This window comes from Chiloscyllium plagiosum, unplaced genomic scaffold (genome assembly GCF_037043375.1).
Source record: "Chiloscyllium plagiosum isolate Xiang-an unplaced genomic scaffold, Cpla_swu_hap1 HiC_scaffold_46, whole genome shotgun sequence".
Classification (NCBI taxonomy): domain Eukaryota; kingdom Metazoa; phylum Chordata; class Chondrichthyes; order Orectolobiformes; family Hemiscylliidae; genus Chiloscyllium; species Chiloscyllium plagiosum.
Window position 1 is genome coordinate 16,196,724 of NW_028270184.1, and position 17,357 is coordinate 16,214,080.

The 17,357-nt window shown below is 43.6% G+C and overlaps 1 protein-coding gene and 1 long non-coding RNA gene across 2 annotated transcripts; one reads left to right on the plus strand and one right to left on the minus strand.

Moving 5' to 3' along the window:
• Window positions 1-296: 296 nt before the first annotated feature.
• LOC122543936 (uncharacterized) lies at window positions 297-4,538 on the plus strand. The gene is made up of 2 exons (XM_043682885.2): window positions 297-629; window positions 2,699-4,538. The coding sequence occupies exon 2, from the start codon at window positions 2,774-2,776 to the stop codon at window positions 3,935-3,937; it is 1,164 nt and encodes a 387-aa protein (XP_043538820.1). The 5' UTR covers window positions 297-629; window positions 2,699-2,773; the 3' UTR covers window positions 3,938-4,538.
• LOC122543944 (uncharacterized) lies at window positions 4,127-15,632 on the minus strand. The gene is made up of 4 exons (XR_006310193.2): window positions 11,780-15,632; window positions 10,177-10,309; window positions 4,546-4,735; window positions 4,127-4,226 (listed from the first exon to the last, which is right to left on the minus strand). It is a non-coding gene; the product is annotated as an uncharacterized LOC122543944 (long non-coding RNA).
• Window positions 15,633-17,357: the final 1,725 nt, after the last annotated feature.

Genomic DNA, 17,357 nt, shown 5'->3' on the forward strand with positions numbered 1-17,357 from the left:
GCGAAAGCCCCCTGTAACGACCGCCATCTTTGTAGGGAGAAAGGGGCATCAGGGCGCATGTGCGGTCATCTTGCCAGGAGTGAGGATGTTGTGAATGTCTCTCCTGGATTGACAGGGATGGAATTTATAAACACCTTTTACAGGAGGTGTGCAGGGGAGCATTAGCACACAGCAAACCCAAGTCAAGCGACAGACAGACAGAAAGTTCACGAAATCTCAGGTCTGATAGTATCAAGGACTGAGAAACAGCTTCCACTTTTCAAATGACAAAGACGAGTAACTGGACTGAAATGTTAATTCTGATGTAGTTTTATCAGTTGCTGCTGGACCTGCAAAGTCTCTGCAGCATTTTCTGTTCTCATTTTTCTGGCATTTGCAGTAACGGTTTTTATTCAAGGGGAATGTTTATTTCATCTGAACTTCTATCCTGAACTCACCCCAAAGTTAATGTAAATTTTATTTTGCAGAATATTGGAAGCAGAGAATCAACAGCTGGGGAACCTAAATCAAATATAAAATCTAGATCTGACAGAGTCACTTAATTCATCAGGATCTGATTATCATCAAGTGTTTCATTTGTGAGGAAAAGATTTGATACTTCCAACTGTGGACAAAGATTTCAGCTGCAAGTAAGAGTAATTAATTGGCAAAATGCCAACACCTGTAGAGTGTGAATTAGAATCAAAACTAAACAATGATCTGCCTTTAAAGAAGAATTACTGCTGACATAGTAATGCTACATATTTTCCTGCTGTTGCATAAGACAGTGCCTTTCAAGGATTAACTCAGAACCTTTGGTACAGTCCAATGAATTGAGATGTAGATGACTGTGTCTAAGCAGTGCCAGTTGGATTCTCGTTTCTTGTTCAGTTACTTGTTCTATGTTACAATCGCATGTCGCCCTGACTTAGTATGGCAGCACAGTGGCTCAGTGGTTAGCACTGCTGCCTCACAGTGCCAGGGACCTGAGTTTGATTCCCTCCTCAGGCAACTGTCTGTGTGGAGTTTGCACATTCTCCCTGTGTCTGCATGCATTTCCTCTGGGTGCTCCTGTTTCCTCTCGCAATCCAAAGATGTGCATGTCAGGTGAATTGGCCGTACTAAATTGCCCATAGTGTTAGATGCATTAGTCAGGGTAAATATAGCATAGGGGAAGAGGTCTGGATAGGTTACTCTTCAGATGGTCAGTGTGGACTTGTTGGGCCAAAGGCCCTGTTTCCATACTGTAGAGAATCTAATCTAATCTAATGCCTGTTACCAAGCGTGAATGTTTAACCTGTTATCTTATTGTTAATTCTGTTATTTTAGTACTCCTCTTCTGCCAAAGACTCATTAGTTCATCACTTAATATTAGCAAGTAGAATGGTATTAGAAGGAGGATTAGTGTCAGCATGTCTACACTAAGAAGATCCAAGCAAAACCAAGTGTCAGCTGCAGGCATACATTACAGCATGCACAAAGCAGAATGTTAGAGAAAACAAATCCAAAGCACACAAGATGGCAAAATAAAGAAATTCAAATGAATGACTAAAGAGTGCTTGTGACAGATGTCAGTTTGCCAGTTCAACTAGAACCAGGAGGAATTTGGAAGGTTCAGGGGAAACTAAATGAGCAAATAAGAGAGGCAAAGAGAAAGGATGAGCAGAAAGAAGAAGGAAAAATAAAAGGCTTATTGATTCAGGCTTGTCAGCATATAAATTGTAAATATGATAAATGAGAAGTGAAGCCAATTAGGAATTGATAAATAGATTTACAGCTGGAGGCAGAGAGACAGCTGAGGTATAAAATGTAGATTGCCACGGAATTTGATGATACCAGAGCCATGGTGAAAGAGGGAGAAATTGAAGCACTACATGTGTTTAAAGTTGACAAGGAGGAGGCATCAGATAGGTTGTATGTTAATGTTGATAAGGCATCAGAATCAGATGACACTGAGGGAAATGAGTGTAGAGGTTCAGGAGGCAAATCAGTCCCCCTAAGAATCAGGGGTGGTGACAAAATCCTGCAGAATTGTTCAAAAAGGCAGTAGAAACAAGCTCAACAATGACAGGTCAGTCAGTTCACTTTGGTGGTGGCGAAGCCTACAAAACCAATGATTCAGGACAAAATGAACAAAATTTGGTGTATTTCAGAAAAGCCAATACAGATTTGTTATAGACAAAATATGTTTTGCTACCTTGCTTACATTTTTGATGTAGTAACAAAGAACATTGTTACAGTTAATGTTATTAATGTACTTTACATGGACTTCCAAAATGCATTTGAGCAAATGTTTGAGAGTGAGGTTAGAAGTTAATGGAAACACAAGACCAGAGGCAACTTGAAGTTGAAACTGACTGACAGGAGAAAGAGATTACTGATTACTGGATACCTTTCAGGCTGCAGGAAGGTTAATAGTGGAGTTCCCTAGGAATTGCTGTTCGGAATCCTACCTTTCCTGATTTACATAAATGATTTAGATTAGGGCATAATTTCAAAACCTGCAGAGTCTTCCGTAGGTCCAGACCAGAGGCAGGTTCCCTTCCCTGAACGACATCAGTGAACCAGTTGGGTATTTGTGACAGTCCAGTAGCTTTCATTGTCACTTTTACCACATGCCAGCCCCACAATTGACCAGATTCATTGAGCTGCTTTTCATAACCTGCCTTTGTGATTTTATGTTTCTGTCTCACTCTCTTTATTCTGTTTTTCAAACCAGTTTCACAGGGTGTTACAAACAGAGCATCTACAATAAGGAAACTGAAACCAATCATTATATCAGGATTGGACAGATATGCCCCATTTGCCACAACCTGAATCGCAACGGACTTTGAACATGGAAGGAAAAAACACCATTCACAGTGGAGAGAAACGATGGAAATGTGGAGATTGTGGAGAAAGGTTCCGTTACTTGTCAGTGCTGGAAATTCATCGCCGTAGTCACACTGGGGAAAGACCATTCACCTGCACAGAGTGTGGGAAAGGATTCACGCGGTCATCCATCTTACTGAAACACCAGCGAGTTCACACTGGGGAGAGACCTTTTAAATGCCCAGTTTGTGGAATGTGCTATAAAAGTTCCAGCAATTTAATGGCCCATTTACGTGTCCACAGTGATGAAAGACCTTTCCAATGCCCAGACTGTGGGAAGTGCTATAAAGGTTCTGGGGATCTGATGCGCCATCAACATATTCACACTGAGGAGAGGCCTTTTAAGTGCCCAAATTGTGGGAAGTGCTACAAAAGTCCCAGGGCACTAATGAACCATCAACAAGTTCACACAGAGGAGAGACCTTTCGAATGCTTAGACTGTGGGAAATGTTTTAAAACATCCAGCAATCTGATCTCCCATCGGCGTGTTCACACTGATGAGAGACCTTTCAAATGCACCGACTGCGGGAAATGCTTTAAAAGTTCGAGAGATTTGATGAACCATCAACGTGTTCACTCTGATGATAAACCTTTTAAATGTTCAGACTGTGGAAATTGCTTTAAAAGTTCTGGGGAACTGATGTCCCATCAACGTGTTCACACTGATGAGAAACCTTTCAAATGTTTGGATTGTGGGAAATGCTATAAAAGTTCTGGAGAACTGACTTCGCATCAACGTGTTCATACTGAGGAGAGATGGTTCACGTGTTCCCAGTGTGGGACCAGATTCAGACGATCGTTTGATCTCACGGAACACCGGCGAATTCACACTGGGGAGAAGCCGTTCACCTGCTCCGTGTGTGGGAAGGAATTTACTCGGTCCTGTCGCCTTGTGGCACACCAGCGAGTTCACACTGAGGAGAGACCGTTCAGATGCTCTCACTGTGGGTCTGGGTTCAGGCAATCATCCCATCTCACTGCGCACCAGCGAGTTCACACTGGAGAAAGGCCATTTGCCTGCACAGAGTGTGGGAAGAGATTCACTCGGACTTGTAACCTGCTGAGACACCAACGAGTTCACAAGTGACGTCAGGAGTTGGATCTTTCTGTTAATTACTTCCAGGACTGAATCTTGTTCATTGCTTTCCTTTCTCCTGATGTTAACAAATTCAAACATCATTTTTGGTGTTACCATCCTGAATGAAAGGCAACTAAATCGGCTTTGTGTTAAACACGTAATGTGTTTAGACATGTTAATATCTCTGATACAGTACAATTACCTTTGTAGAACTTTCTCTTTCCCTTGTCGCCTCTGGGTTCACCTTCAACTTGTGTGAGTCATGCTCTGGCAATGAGCTTTCAGTTCAGATGGGGAGCTGTACAGTTGCAAGAAACCTTGATTATGTTTAAACAAAATTTCTGCAGTTGAATATATGTTGCATAAGTTACTTGAGTGGAAAATAATAAGTAGAAACTGTGTACTGCAGAAAGCATGGAGTGAATGTTCAAGCACTGAGCACTAAAATGACAAGCACCCCATTGCTTGAGTAAGATTATTGGAGGAAATAAGTGAGTGGGAATGGATATAAAATTATGAGAACGTGAGCCCCACAGAAATCAGAAGGAAGGTGACGGAGATTGGCCACTCACAAAACTTTTGAAGTTTTACCAATAAATAATTTTTTCAAAACTAACCTGGTGATTTCGTATGTGCTTCATTCTGAAAACTTCGGGCCCAATACCATATGTCTGTGATTACATGTTGGCATTGTACGTGTTCACGTTACTGTCAGTTTGACGACCATTTGAGTCTGCCTCAAGATGGCAGCAGCGGCAGGGTGGGGCAGCCTTCAGGCTTCTGGGTAAAAGTAGCTCTGTTGATGATCTACATTGACATTGTTTATAAGTATTGAACCATTAAATAATACTAGGATGAATTTGACATGTGAATGTTTTGAAGGAACATCATCAGGCAACAAGATTTTGAGAGAATTTTCACAGTGACTCAAATAGCATTTTCTAAGCAATCTACTCATCCCAAAATCTAGCTGTAGTGTTTAAGCTGTCTGTGTTTTACCTTCAATTCTTCAGACACATAAACTGCTGTTGCTGTCATGCAGTAGCCACAGCAGACTTTACATGTTCCTTTAGACTTCAGGTCACTTGATGTTGACATTTCTTTTTGGATTAGTGGTGCTGGAAGAGCACAGCAGTTCAGGCAGCGTCCGAGGAGCAGCAAGATCGACGTTTCGGGCAAAAGCCCTTCATTAGGAATAAAGGCAGAGAGCCTGAAGCGTGGAGAGATAAGCTAGAGGAGGGTGGGGGTGGGGAGAAAGTAGCATGGAGTATAATAGGTTAGGGGGGGTGGGGATGAAGGTGATAGGTTGTCAAAGCTAGAAAGTTTTCAATAATATCCTTCACATCAAGTTGACCTTATATGCCAACGGCATGAAGCAAGACCGGAGAGGTCGGCATTGTAGAAGGGGATTTACTTTGATTCAGACCTCATACTCCCATCACTTTCTATGGTTCAGATGGACACAACATCGGACTGAAGTTGTATTCACTCTTGAACATAATGAATGATCCAGCCTCAACAGCTTTCTGTGGTAAATGATTCCACAGCTTCACTATGCACTGAGAGAAGAAATTACTTCACATGTCTTAAATTGCTCCTCCTTGTTTTGAGATTACACACTCTGGTCATAGATTCTCCCACAAAGGGAAATAAGCTTTCTGCATCTAACCTGTTAAATCCTGATGAAGAGTCAAAAGGCTCACAAAGTTAACTCGACTTTCTTCCCCCAGATGTTCCCAGACCTGCTGGGTTTCTCCAGCAATTTCTGTTTTTGTTTTAGATCTTAAGATCCATAGTTCTTTCTTTTACTTTTCCCCTGAGAATCTTGTATGTTTAAATAACGCATGGTGCTTTTTTGCAGTACTGTGGCTGAGTAGCCTTAGGCAGAGGATGTTGGTGTTTCCTCCTGTTTGTTCCCAGTTTCATGTGATACTTTCAGGTTGAAATGAAACCCTCAGTAATTCTGTTGTGTCTGATGTCAGCAATTCATGTTTTTTTTTGAGCTTCGAGAAGGAACCAGGAATCGAATCCTGGCTGCAGTGGTGAAAGTGCTGAATCCCAACCACTACACCAGCATGGAACATGCCAGCCAAGGTTGCATGATTTCTCAATAACATTGCTTTTGACATTTAATTTTTCATTTGATAGTATGTTAACCAGAGGTACGTTTTTCAGACAAAATTGTCATATCATTGGGTTTTACAGCATGCAAAGAGGCCCTTGAGCCCAGTGACCTTTCTTCAGAACTGGATTTGAATCTGCTGTGGGAGACACATTGATTTCACTACACAGTAATGTTTGCAAACTCCATACATAATGTGCAAGCTTCATACAAAATCACAGAGAGAAAGTAAGAGAGCTTCTTCCTGAAGAAGGGCTTATGCCCGAAACGTCGATTCTCCTGTTCCTTGGATGCTGCCTGACCTGCTGCGCTTTTCCAGCAACACATTTTCAGCTCATACAAAATCACAGCCAGGTTTCCATAATGAATAGGGATAGCATAGGGAATTTGCGTGTGGAGTCTGAGGAGGTAGGGGAAGCCCTAAATGAGTTTTTTGCTTCTGTCTTTACGGAAGAAATGAACTTTGTAGTGAATGAAACCTTTGAAGAGCAGGTGTGCATATGCTGGAATGGATAGAGATAGAGGAAGCTGATGTGCTGAAAATTTTGTCAAACATTAAGATTGACAAGTCGCCAGGCCCGGACCAGGTTTGTCCTCGGCTGCTTTGGGAAACGAGAAATGCAATTGCTTCACCACTTGCGAAGATCTTTGCATCCTCGCTCTCCACTGGAGTCGTACCTGAGGACTGGAGAGAGGAAAATGTAATTCCTTTCTTCAAGAAAGGAAACAGGGAAATCCCCGGCAATTACAGACCAGTAAGTCTCAGGTCTGTCGTCTGCAAGGTGTTAGAAAGGATTCTGAGGGATAGGATTTATGACCATATGGAAGAGCATGGCTTGATTAAATGCAGTCAACATGGCTTTGTGAGGGGCAGGTCTTGCCTCACAAACCTTATCGAGTTCTTTGAGGATGTGACTAGAAACGTTGATTAGGATCGAGCTGTGGATGTGGTGCATATGGACTTCAGCAAGGCATTTGATAAGGTTCCCCATGGTAGGCTCATTCAGAAGGTCAGGAGGAATGTGATACAGGGGAACTTAGCTGAAAATGTGTTGCTGGAAAAGCGCAGCAGGTCAGGCAGCATCCAAGGAACAGGAGAATCGATGTTTCGGGCATAAGCCCTTCTTCAGGAATGAGGAAAGTGTGTCCAGCAGGCTAAGATAAAAGGTAGGGAGGAGGGACTTGGGGGAGGGGCTTTGGAAATGCGATAGGTGGAGGGAGGTCAAGGTGAGGGTGATAGACCGGAGTGGGGTGGGGGCGGAGAGGTCAGGAAGATGATTGCAGGTTAGGAAGGCGGTGCTGAGTTCGAGGGATTTGACTGAGACAAGGTGGGGGGAGGGGGAATGCAGAAACTGGAAAAATCCGAGTTCATCCCTTGTGGTTGGAGGGTTCCCAGGCAGAAGATGAGGCGCTCTTCCTCCAACCGTCGTGTTGCCATGGTCTGGCGATGGAGGAGTCCAAGGACCTGCATGTCCTTGGTGGAGTGGGAGGGGGAGTTAAAGTGTTGGGCTACAGGGTGGTTGGGTTGGTTGGTCAGGGTGTCCCAGAGGTGTTCTCTGAAACGTTCCGCAAGCAGGCGGCCTGTCTCCCCAATATAGAGGAGGCCACATCGGGTGCAGCGGATGCAATAGATGATGTGTGTGGAGGTGCAGGTGAATTTGTGGCGGATATGGAAGTGTCCCTTTGGGGCCTTGGAGGGAAGTAAGGGGAGAGGTGTGGGCGCAAGTTTTGTATTTCTTGCGGTTGCAGGGGAGGGTGCCAGGAGTGGAGGTTGGGTTGGTGGGGGGTGTGGACCTGACGAGGGAGTCACGGAGGGAGTGGTCTTTTCGGAACGCTGATCGGGGAGGGGAGGGAAATATATCACTGGTCTTGGGGTCCGTTTGGAGGTGGCGGAAATGGCGGCGGATGATACGTTGTACATGGAGGTTGGTGGGGTGGTAGGTGAGGACCAGTGGGGTTCTGTCTTGGTGGCGGTTGGAGGGGCGGGGCTCAAGGGCGGAGGAGCGGGAAGTGGAAGAGATGCGGTGGAGGGCATCGTCGACTACGTCTGGTGGGAAATTGCGGTCCTCGAAGAAGGAGGCCATCTGGGTTGTATGGTTTTGGAACTGGTCCTTCTGGGAGCAGATGCGGCGGAGACGAAGGAATTGGGAATATGGGATGGCATTTTTCCAGGGGGCAGGGTGGGAGGAGGTGTAGTCTAGGTAGCTATGGGAGTCGGTCGGTTTATAGTAAATGTCCGTGTCGATTCGGTCACCCGAGATAGAAATGGAAAGGTCTAGGAAGGGGAGGGAGGAGTCTGAGACGGTCCAGGTGAATTTGAGGTTGGGGTGGAAGGTGTTGGTAAAGTGGATGAACTGTTCAACCTCCTCGTGGGAGCACGAGGCAGCGCTGATACAGTCATCGATGTAGCGGAGGAAAAGGTGGGGGGTGGTGCCAGTGTAGCTGCGGAAGATGGACTGTTCCGCATATCCTACGAAGAGGCAGGCATAGCTGGGGCCCATGCGGGTGCCCATGGCTACTCCTTTGGTTTGGAGGAAGTGGGAGGATTGGAAAGAGAAGTTGTTCAGGGTGAGGACCAGTTCAGTCAGTCGAAGGAGGGTGTCAGTAGAAGGGTACTGGTTGGTACGGCGGGAAAGGAAGAAGCGGAGGGCTTTAAGTCCTTCGTGATGGGGGATGGAGGTGTACAGGGACTGGATGTCCACGGTGAAGATAAGGCGTTGGGGACCGGGGAAGCGAAAATCATGGAGGAGGTGGAGGGCGTGGGTGGTTTCCCGAACGTAGGTGGGGAGTTCTTGGACTAAGGGGGACAGGACCGTGTCGAGGTATGCAGAAATGAGTTTGGTGGGGCAGGAGCAGGCGGAGACAATGGGTCGGCCGGGGCAGTTAGGTTTGTGGATTTTGGGCAGGAGGTAGAAACGGGCGGTGCGGGGTTGTGGGACTATGAGGTTGGAGGCGGTGGATGGGAGATCCCCTGAGGTGATGAGGTTCTGGATGGTCTGGGAGATGATGAACTTAGCTGTCCTGGCCAACAGAAGACAGTGAGTGGTAGTAGAAGGAAAATATTCTGCCTGGAAGTCTGTGGTGAGTGGTGTTCCACAGGGCTCTGTTCTTGGGTCTCTACTGTTTGTAATTTTTGTTAATGACTTGGATGAGGGGATTGAAGGATGGGTTAGCAATTTTGGAGATGTCAAAGGTTGGAGGTGTCGTTGACTGTATAGAGGGCTGTTGTAGGCTGCAGCGGGACATTGACAGGTTGCGAGATGGGCTGAGAGGTGGCAGATGGAGTTCAACCTGGATAAATGCAAGGTGATGCATTTTGGAAGGTTGAATTTGAAAGCTGAGTACAGGATTAAGGATAGGATTCTTGGAGGAACAGAGGGATCTTGGTATGCAGGTACATAGATCCCTTAAAATGGCCACCCAAGTGGACAGGGTTGTTAAGAAAGCATATGGTGTTTTGGCTTTCATTAACAGGGGGATTGAGTTTAAGAGTCGTGAGATCTTGTTGCAGCTCTATAAAACTTTGGTTAGACTGCACTTGGGATACTGCGTCCAGTTCTGGTCGCCCTATTATAGGAAAGATGTTGATGCTTTGGAGAGGGTTCAGAGGAGGTTTACCAGGATGCTGCCTGGACTGGAGGGCTTATCTTATGAAGAGAGGTTGACTGAGCTCGGACTTTTTTGATTGGAGAAAAGGAGGAGGAGAGGGGACCTAATTGAGGTATACAAGATAATGAGAGGCATAGATAGAGTCGATAGCCAGAGACTATTTCCCAGGGCAGAAATGACTAACACGAGGGGTTATAGTTTTAAGCTGGTTGGAGGAAAGTCAGAGGGGATGTCAGAGGCAGGTTCTTTACACAGAGAGTTGTGAAAGCATGGAATGCATTGCCAGCAGCAGTTGTGGAAGCAAGGTCATTGGGGACATTTAAGAGACTCCTGGACATGCATATGGTCACAGAAATTTGAGGGTGCAAATATGAGGATCAGTGGTCAGCACAACATCATGGGCTGAAGGGCCTGTCCTGTGCTGTACTGTTCTATGTTCTATGAAAGGAAACATTCAGCCTTGTCTGTTTTACTCCCCCAATGGTTCCCTGTCAGTTTGCTGTTCATACTGCCTCACCTCATTTTTCCTGCCAAACTAGAATGTTGCTCACATCAGCTGCTTGTTGTCCATAAGAATGGTGGGTTGCTTTGAATTCATGGGAAGAGAAACAGGAATGTGGAATTACAAACTCAGGCAGACCAGCCCTGACCTGTGGAGGAAATGCAAACCTATCAGTGTTATTTATCTGAAATACCAAGTACTCTTTTTTTTGTTGTTGAAGGGAGCTGGAAATATGCCTCTAATATGGACAAAAATTTGAGTCAATTTTAGTATTATCAGATACAGAGACCAGTTGTAATTAAACTTACGACAAGTCTAGAACTGCACCCACTAAGACACCATTCCATGCAATGTAAACTGCAATGTAATAGGTAACTGTATAGCCTGTGTCACATAAACCAAGGCAACTGGATGTAACAAGATGAAGGTAGGGTTGAAGGTTATGTACAGAATGATGGGAGAATGCAATGATGAATCAGACAGAGTCCAGAGTAACGTAAAGAGAGACTAGGCCAATTGTGATTTAATGTGGGCCGTCCCCTCCAGTGACTGAGGTCACAATAGTCCTGACCCCCTGCAGCGAGTGAGGTCATAATGACCCTGTGTGAATTACTCCTTCTCAATCTCTGACTCATTGCAGTTTATTGCCAGGGATTCACTCAGATAGATTTGTGCTCACACAGGCATATATTTATTATGTTAATCCAGACAGATGAGTGGGCTGATGTAAAGTCTTTGTGCCAAGCTTCAATGTAATTCGTGATCAGAAATATTGATATAATTGACAATTCTGCACATGTAGATTTATTCGACACTCACAATGCCTGACATAAATTTAGATTGATTCTTTTAATCTCCTGTTTTTTGTCTGTATCCCTTCAAAGGTGGACAATTCTGATAATTGCATCTACAGTGACAAAATCTTTGGCAGCAGAGTGTTCCATGTAATTGAATGGTGAATATACAAAGCGAGATGTTTACACCATGCAATGACATCAGCTGAAATCAGCACTGCCGTCACATTTTATTAACGAAGCGAATGAACTGAATGTACACACAGTTTTGGAATGATACCTGGCAGTTGCTGACAAGTCTTAAACATATCAGGACCTCAACATAGTAAATGAGGTGGGGAGAATGAAACAGTCTATTAATGTGCAGTGACATGAAGCATCAGATGAATTGAAAAATGTTGACTTAAAATGTCAGCAACCTTTTACAGCACAGTTAGTTTTGGATGGTACCAGTTAACAGAAGCCCTGGCAAAACTGCAGTCACTGGGAAGCTTTTTTAATCAGTAAAGAACTCAAGAGTTGCGAGGAAATGGCATGAGAGTGGAATTGAGGAGAATCAGATCTGCCATGATCTCATTAAATGGTTGTGCAGATACCATGGGCCAAATGGCCTACTCTATTCCAACACCACATGTATGGCAGCATTTTTAATACATGGTGGAAGCTCCTACTGTTGGCAGAATGCTGCTGCATATGCTCCTGAAAGATGTTCTAATTATGGATATTATGGGGAATCAACAATCATTCCGACTGACTTGATTCTCATTTAATGTCAAAGGTATTGTTATTTGTACATCAATCCCGAACATTAGTTGGAATCATACCTAGCAGAAACGTGTGGTTGTTGGATGTAAATTATCTCAGTGCCACGACATCATTGCATGAATGTCTCAGGTTGGAATTCTCTGCCTAATCATATTCAGCAGCTTCATCAATAATTTTCCTGAAATCATAAAGTCATAGAATTCTCACTGGTAATGTACTTACAATTGCTTCACTTTCATCCTTTATAATAGATTCCAAGATTTTTCCAATAACAAATATTAAATTAGCTGGTCTGTAGTTACCAGTTTTTGTCTCATACCCTTTTCAAATCAAGGCAACATACTGACAGTTTTCTAATCCTTTGAGACTTCTTCAAAATCTAAAGATTCTTGTAAGATGACTACCAGCGCAACTACAAGATCTCTGTAGCTGGTTCCTTCAATACCCTCGGATGCAGCCCACCAGTTCCAAGGGACTAATAGGCTTTAGCTCTATGAGTTTTCCTAATATACTATTTGTCATGATAGTTATTTCATGTATTTCCTATCTTCCTTTTGCCCTTTGATTATTCAGTAATTTTTGCATTTTATGAGTGGCTTCTACTTTGAAGACTGGTGTAAAGTGTTTATTCGACTCTTTTGCCATTTTCTCATTCCCCATTATTATTTTCCCAGTTTATTCTCTACATGGCCTATTTTCACCAGGTTGAGGCAGTTTTTTTTTAATCAGTAAAGAACTCAAGAGTTGCGAGGAAATGGCATGAGAGTGGAATTGAGGAGAATCAGATCTGCCATGATCTCATTAAATGGTTGTGCAGATACCATGGGCCAAATGGCCTACTCTATTCCAACACCACATGTATGCAGCATTTTTAATACATGGTGGAAGCTCCTACTGTTGGCAGAATGCTGCTGCATATGCTCCTGAAAGATGTTCTAATTATGGATATTATGGGGAATCAACAATCATTCCGACTGACTTGATTCTCATTTAATGTCAAAGGTATTGTTATTTGTACATCAATCCCGAAGCAATATGCCAATTTTCTACACAAGTGCACTTGCTCCACCAAATAGTGAACTTGACCACAGACACTGATTTTCATGAATGTAACAGGGACAGAAATCTGATTCAAGCATTGCATGGGTGGATAGATGGCATGGATTTATGAGGAAACAAGTCATTCCAGGATTTTGGACGGGAAAGGCAAGTTCAAATTAAGACAGTAACTTGCTGGAATGTTGGGGTTGGAATGCAAATATGGCAGATTTATAGCAAAAGGGACAGTGTCTGTAGGAGAATGGTTAACAATGCAGCAAATAGAGAGAAGGTCAGTAGTCAGACATTTCATGGAAATAGGGCCAATGGAGCAGTAAGTGAGGCACTTGGACAAGGTGAGGTCTGACAGGGCATGACATGAGATTAGAGATAAAGTGGAGAGAATCGCACATTCAGGACTCAGACATGGAAGAACATTTTAAGGCAGTTTGTCTCAGTGACCAATTGGAAAGGAGAGCAAGCTGATCAGATTTTCTCAAGCCTTATTAACAAAGAAACTCTTGTGCTCCTGAAACTTGCTGTTGGAGGTGAGGATTGAGGGGGCAGGAGGGAGGGAGCATCCATCAAAAATTTCTGTTCGATATTAAAATGACTGACCATACTGTGTAACTGATAGACATCTGCTTTATTTGACACTTAGAATGTAAGCACCTTTCACTGGACTGGAGTTTATTAGCATCAACAGAAACAGACCCCAATGAACATGGATGAGTTCCAATTTGATTAACTGAAAATCCCATCACTGGAGTGACTTGTGACATTGCTGGTGTCTCACCAGATTGGATGATTGAGCAAATTTCTTCTTACACATGGAGCAGGCAAATGATCTCTTCCCAGTGTGACCTCGCTGGTGTAAAGTAAGACGAGATGATCATCTGAACCCAGTCGCACAGTGAGAGCGCCTGAATGGTCTCTCATTGGTGTGAATATGTTGGTGGGACATCAGTTTCCCAGAGCTGTTAAAGCACTTCCCACAAACTGGGAATTTAAAACGTCTATTTTCAGATTGAATATGTTTCAAGTGCCCAGAACATTTAAAACACTTCCCACAATCGAGGCATTTAAATGGTCTTTAATCAGAACACTTTGGTGTAACTTGAGGTGGGATGGGTCAATGAATCCCTGCCCACATTTAGAGCAGATGAATGGCCTCTCGCCAGTGTGACGATGCTGGTGCCGACTGAGTTTAGATGATATTTTGAACCCAGTTCCACTGTGATAGCAGCTGAATGGTCTATCATTAGTGTGAGTACATTAAGGGACAATCAGTTCACCAGAACCTTTAAAGCACTTGCTGGAGTTTGGACATTTAAAAGGTTTCTCTCAATGTCAACCTGTAGGTGTGCACTGAGGCGATATGACTGAGTAAATCCAATTCCACATTCAGAGCAAGTGAATGGCCTCTCCCTAGTATGAATGCACTTGTGAATGCCCCACAGTCAGAACATTTGACCCTTTCTTCCTCAGTGTAAACAAACTGATGGGACATCAGATCAGCAGAACTCCTAAAGCACTTTCCACAACCTGGACATGGAAAAGGTCTCTTGTCAGTGTGAACAAGTTGGTGGGACTGCTGATGGCTGGAAATTTTAAAGCAATTTCAGTAGCTTGTACATTTATCAGTGTGAAATCGCTGGTCTGTCAGGAGGATGAATAACTGAGTGAATCCCTTCCCACACAGGAAGCAGGTCAACGGCCTCTCCCCAGTGTGAACATGTTGGGGAATTATCAGCACAGAGTAGTGACTGAATCCTTTCTCACAGGTCATGATTTTCCATAGTTTCAACCCACTGTGACTGCATTTGTGCTTCTTGAGGCCAGTTGATTGGCTAAAGCCTTTTGTCAGAAGATATGTATCTGTTCTTCCCACTGTGAATGGTGCTTTCTCCTTCCATGGTTAAAATCTTTAATCCTCAGGTCTTGATAAATAAAGTGACTCCATCAGATCATGACGTGATATTTGGTTTCAGTTTCATGACTTCAAATCCTTGATAAAATATCATTAGGTTCATACAGGGGAGAGGGTGTTCACCTACTCCACATGTAGGAAGGCATTTACTCAGTTATGGCTGTGAGTTTGCTCACTGAGCTGGCAGGTTTGTTTTCAGATGTTTCATCATCATGCTACGGAACATCATCAGTGAGCCTCCGGTGAAGTGCTTCACCAGAGGCTCACGATGCCCTCTTGTCCTAGCTTCACCTGTCAGTGGAAACATCAAATCTACTTCTATCTTATCCATTTCCTTCATAATTTTCTATGTTTCTACAAGAACCCTCCTCATTATTCTGAATTCCAATGTATATAATCCCAATCTACTCAGTCTCTGCGAGACTATACACTAATGTAATTTTGAAACAGTGTGTCAGGTTCTTAATTTCTTCATGATACAATAATAATAAATGATGTCCCAGTGATGACTGCTGTATTTTTAGGCCTTTTTCCTTTCTAACTCTGGATTCTTTCTATTCTCATATTCAGTTCCTCTATGGACAAGTCCCAAGTCTTCGAGGGTGTCTCTTTTAATCTTGATGTAGAGGTGTCGGTGTTGGACTGGCATGGTTAAAGTTAAAAATCACTCTGAGCATTCTGAAAGCTAATACTTCCAAATAAACCTGTTGGACTATAACCTAGTGCTATGCGATTTCTAACTCTCTTAATCTTGTTATCCAGCAAAAGTATTGGTAACACACCCGGGATCAGTAAAAACAAAACCTGGTCTTTCCGTCAATTTCAGTGATGAGACATAATGTGTATCCCACAACAAATATCAAATAAACCATTAACAAAAACAGAAGTTGCTGGAAAAGCTCAGCAGGTCTGGTAGCATCTGTGAAGAAAAATCAGAGTTAATGTTTCGGGTCAAGTGACACTTCCTTTGGCATGCAGCATTAACTCTGATTTCTCTTCATCAATGCTGCCAGACTTGCTGAGCTGTCCCATTAACTTTTGTTTTTGTTTCAGATTTATAGCATCTGCAGTTCTTTCAGTTTTCATCAAATAAAGCAGCTTTGGTGTTTAATACATAAAATAGAATCTTCCTTGTCTCTGCAATGTGTGGGCAATGGCGAGTCAGTTGGGAAAATATAGTGAGATCCCGATTCTCAATGTCAGGGAATGAAGTCAGATTTTCCACCCAGGATTTTAACACAGAGATGAGAATCTTGCTGGTAAATAGTGAGAATCCCATTTGCATTCACCTTATTATTATCTACTCTCAGCTGATTTATTTGCAATTTGATATTTTCCCATTTGGCATAGGAAAACTTGATGCTGACAACTTCTAACATGAACATTTTAAAAGGTACTTAGCTGCCCTCAGTTTGTTTCTCCAGATCTGCATCTTGATCGTGTTCTTCAAAACGGTATTTCAGGACATGCACCATGACCAGCATCGTTCATCTTCTGAGGTTGACATTGGAAGTGAGCCAGCCTCCCCACCACCTCAAGGAATAGAACATAGAACATTACAGCACAGTACAGGCCCTTCAGCCCTCGATGTTGCACCGACCTGTGAGACGAAACTGAAGCCCATCGAACTTACACAATTCCATTATCATCCGTATGTCTATCCAATGACAATTTAAATGCCTTAAAGTTGGCGGGGCTACTACGGTTGCAGGCAGTAAAGAGACCTAAGGGGCAACTTTTTCACGCAGAGGGTGGTACGGGTATGGAATGAGCTGCCAGAGGAAGTGGTGGAGGCTGGTACAATTGCAACATTTAAGAGGCATTTGGATGGGTATATGAATAGGAAGGGTTTGGAGGGTTCTACGCCCCTACTACTCTCCGAGTAAAGAAACTACCTCTGACATCTGTTAGACTCGTAGAGATGTGCAGCATGGAAACAGACCCTTCGGTCCAACCCAACCATGCCGACCAGATATCCCAACCCAATCTAGTCCCACCTGCCAGCACCCGGCCCATAACCCTCCAAACCCTTCCTATTCATATACCCATCAAATGTTTCTTAAATGTTGCAATTGTACCAGCCTCCACCACTCCCTCTGGCAGCTCATTCCATACTCGTACCACCCTCTACGTGAAAAAGTTGCCCCTCTTACCCTAAACCTATGCCCTCTAGTTCTGGACTCCCCGACTCCAGGGAAAAGACTTTGCCTATTTACCCTAACCATGCCCCCCATAATTTTGTAATCCTCTATAAAGTCACCCCTCAGCCTCCGACACTCCAGGGAAAACAGCCCCAGCCTGTTCAGCCTCTCCCCATAGTTCAAATCCTCCAACCCTGGCAACATCCTTGTAAATCTTTCCTGAACCCTTTCAAGTTTCACAACATCTTTCCAATAGGAAGGAGACCAGAATTGCACACAATATTCCAATAGTGGCCTAACCAATGTCCTGTACACCCACAACATGACCTCCCAACTCCTGTACTCAGTACTCTGACCAATAAACGAAAGCATACCAAACACCTTCTTCACTATCCTATCTACCTGCGACTCCACTTTCAAGGAGCTATGAATCTGCAGTCCAAGGTCTCTTTGATCAGCAACACTTTCTATGATCTTACCATTAAGTGTATAAGTCCTACTAAGATTTACTTTCCCAAAATGCAGTAC

What these genes read in the sequence shown, in the direction of transcription:
- LOC122543936 (XM_043682885.2), top strand. Translation starts at nt 2,774, where the DNA reads ATGCCCCATTTGCCACAACCTGAATCGCAACGGACTTTGAACATGGAA.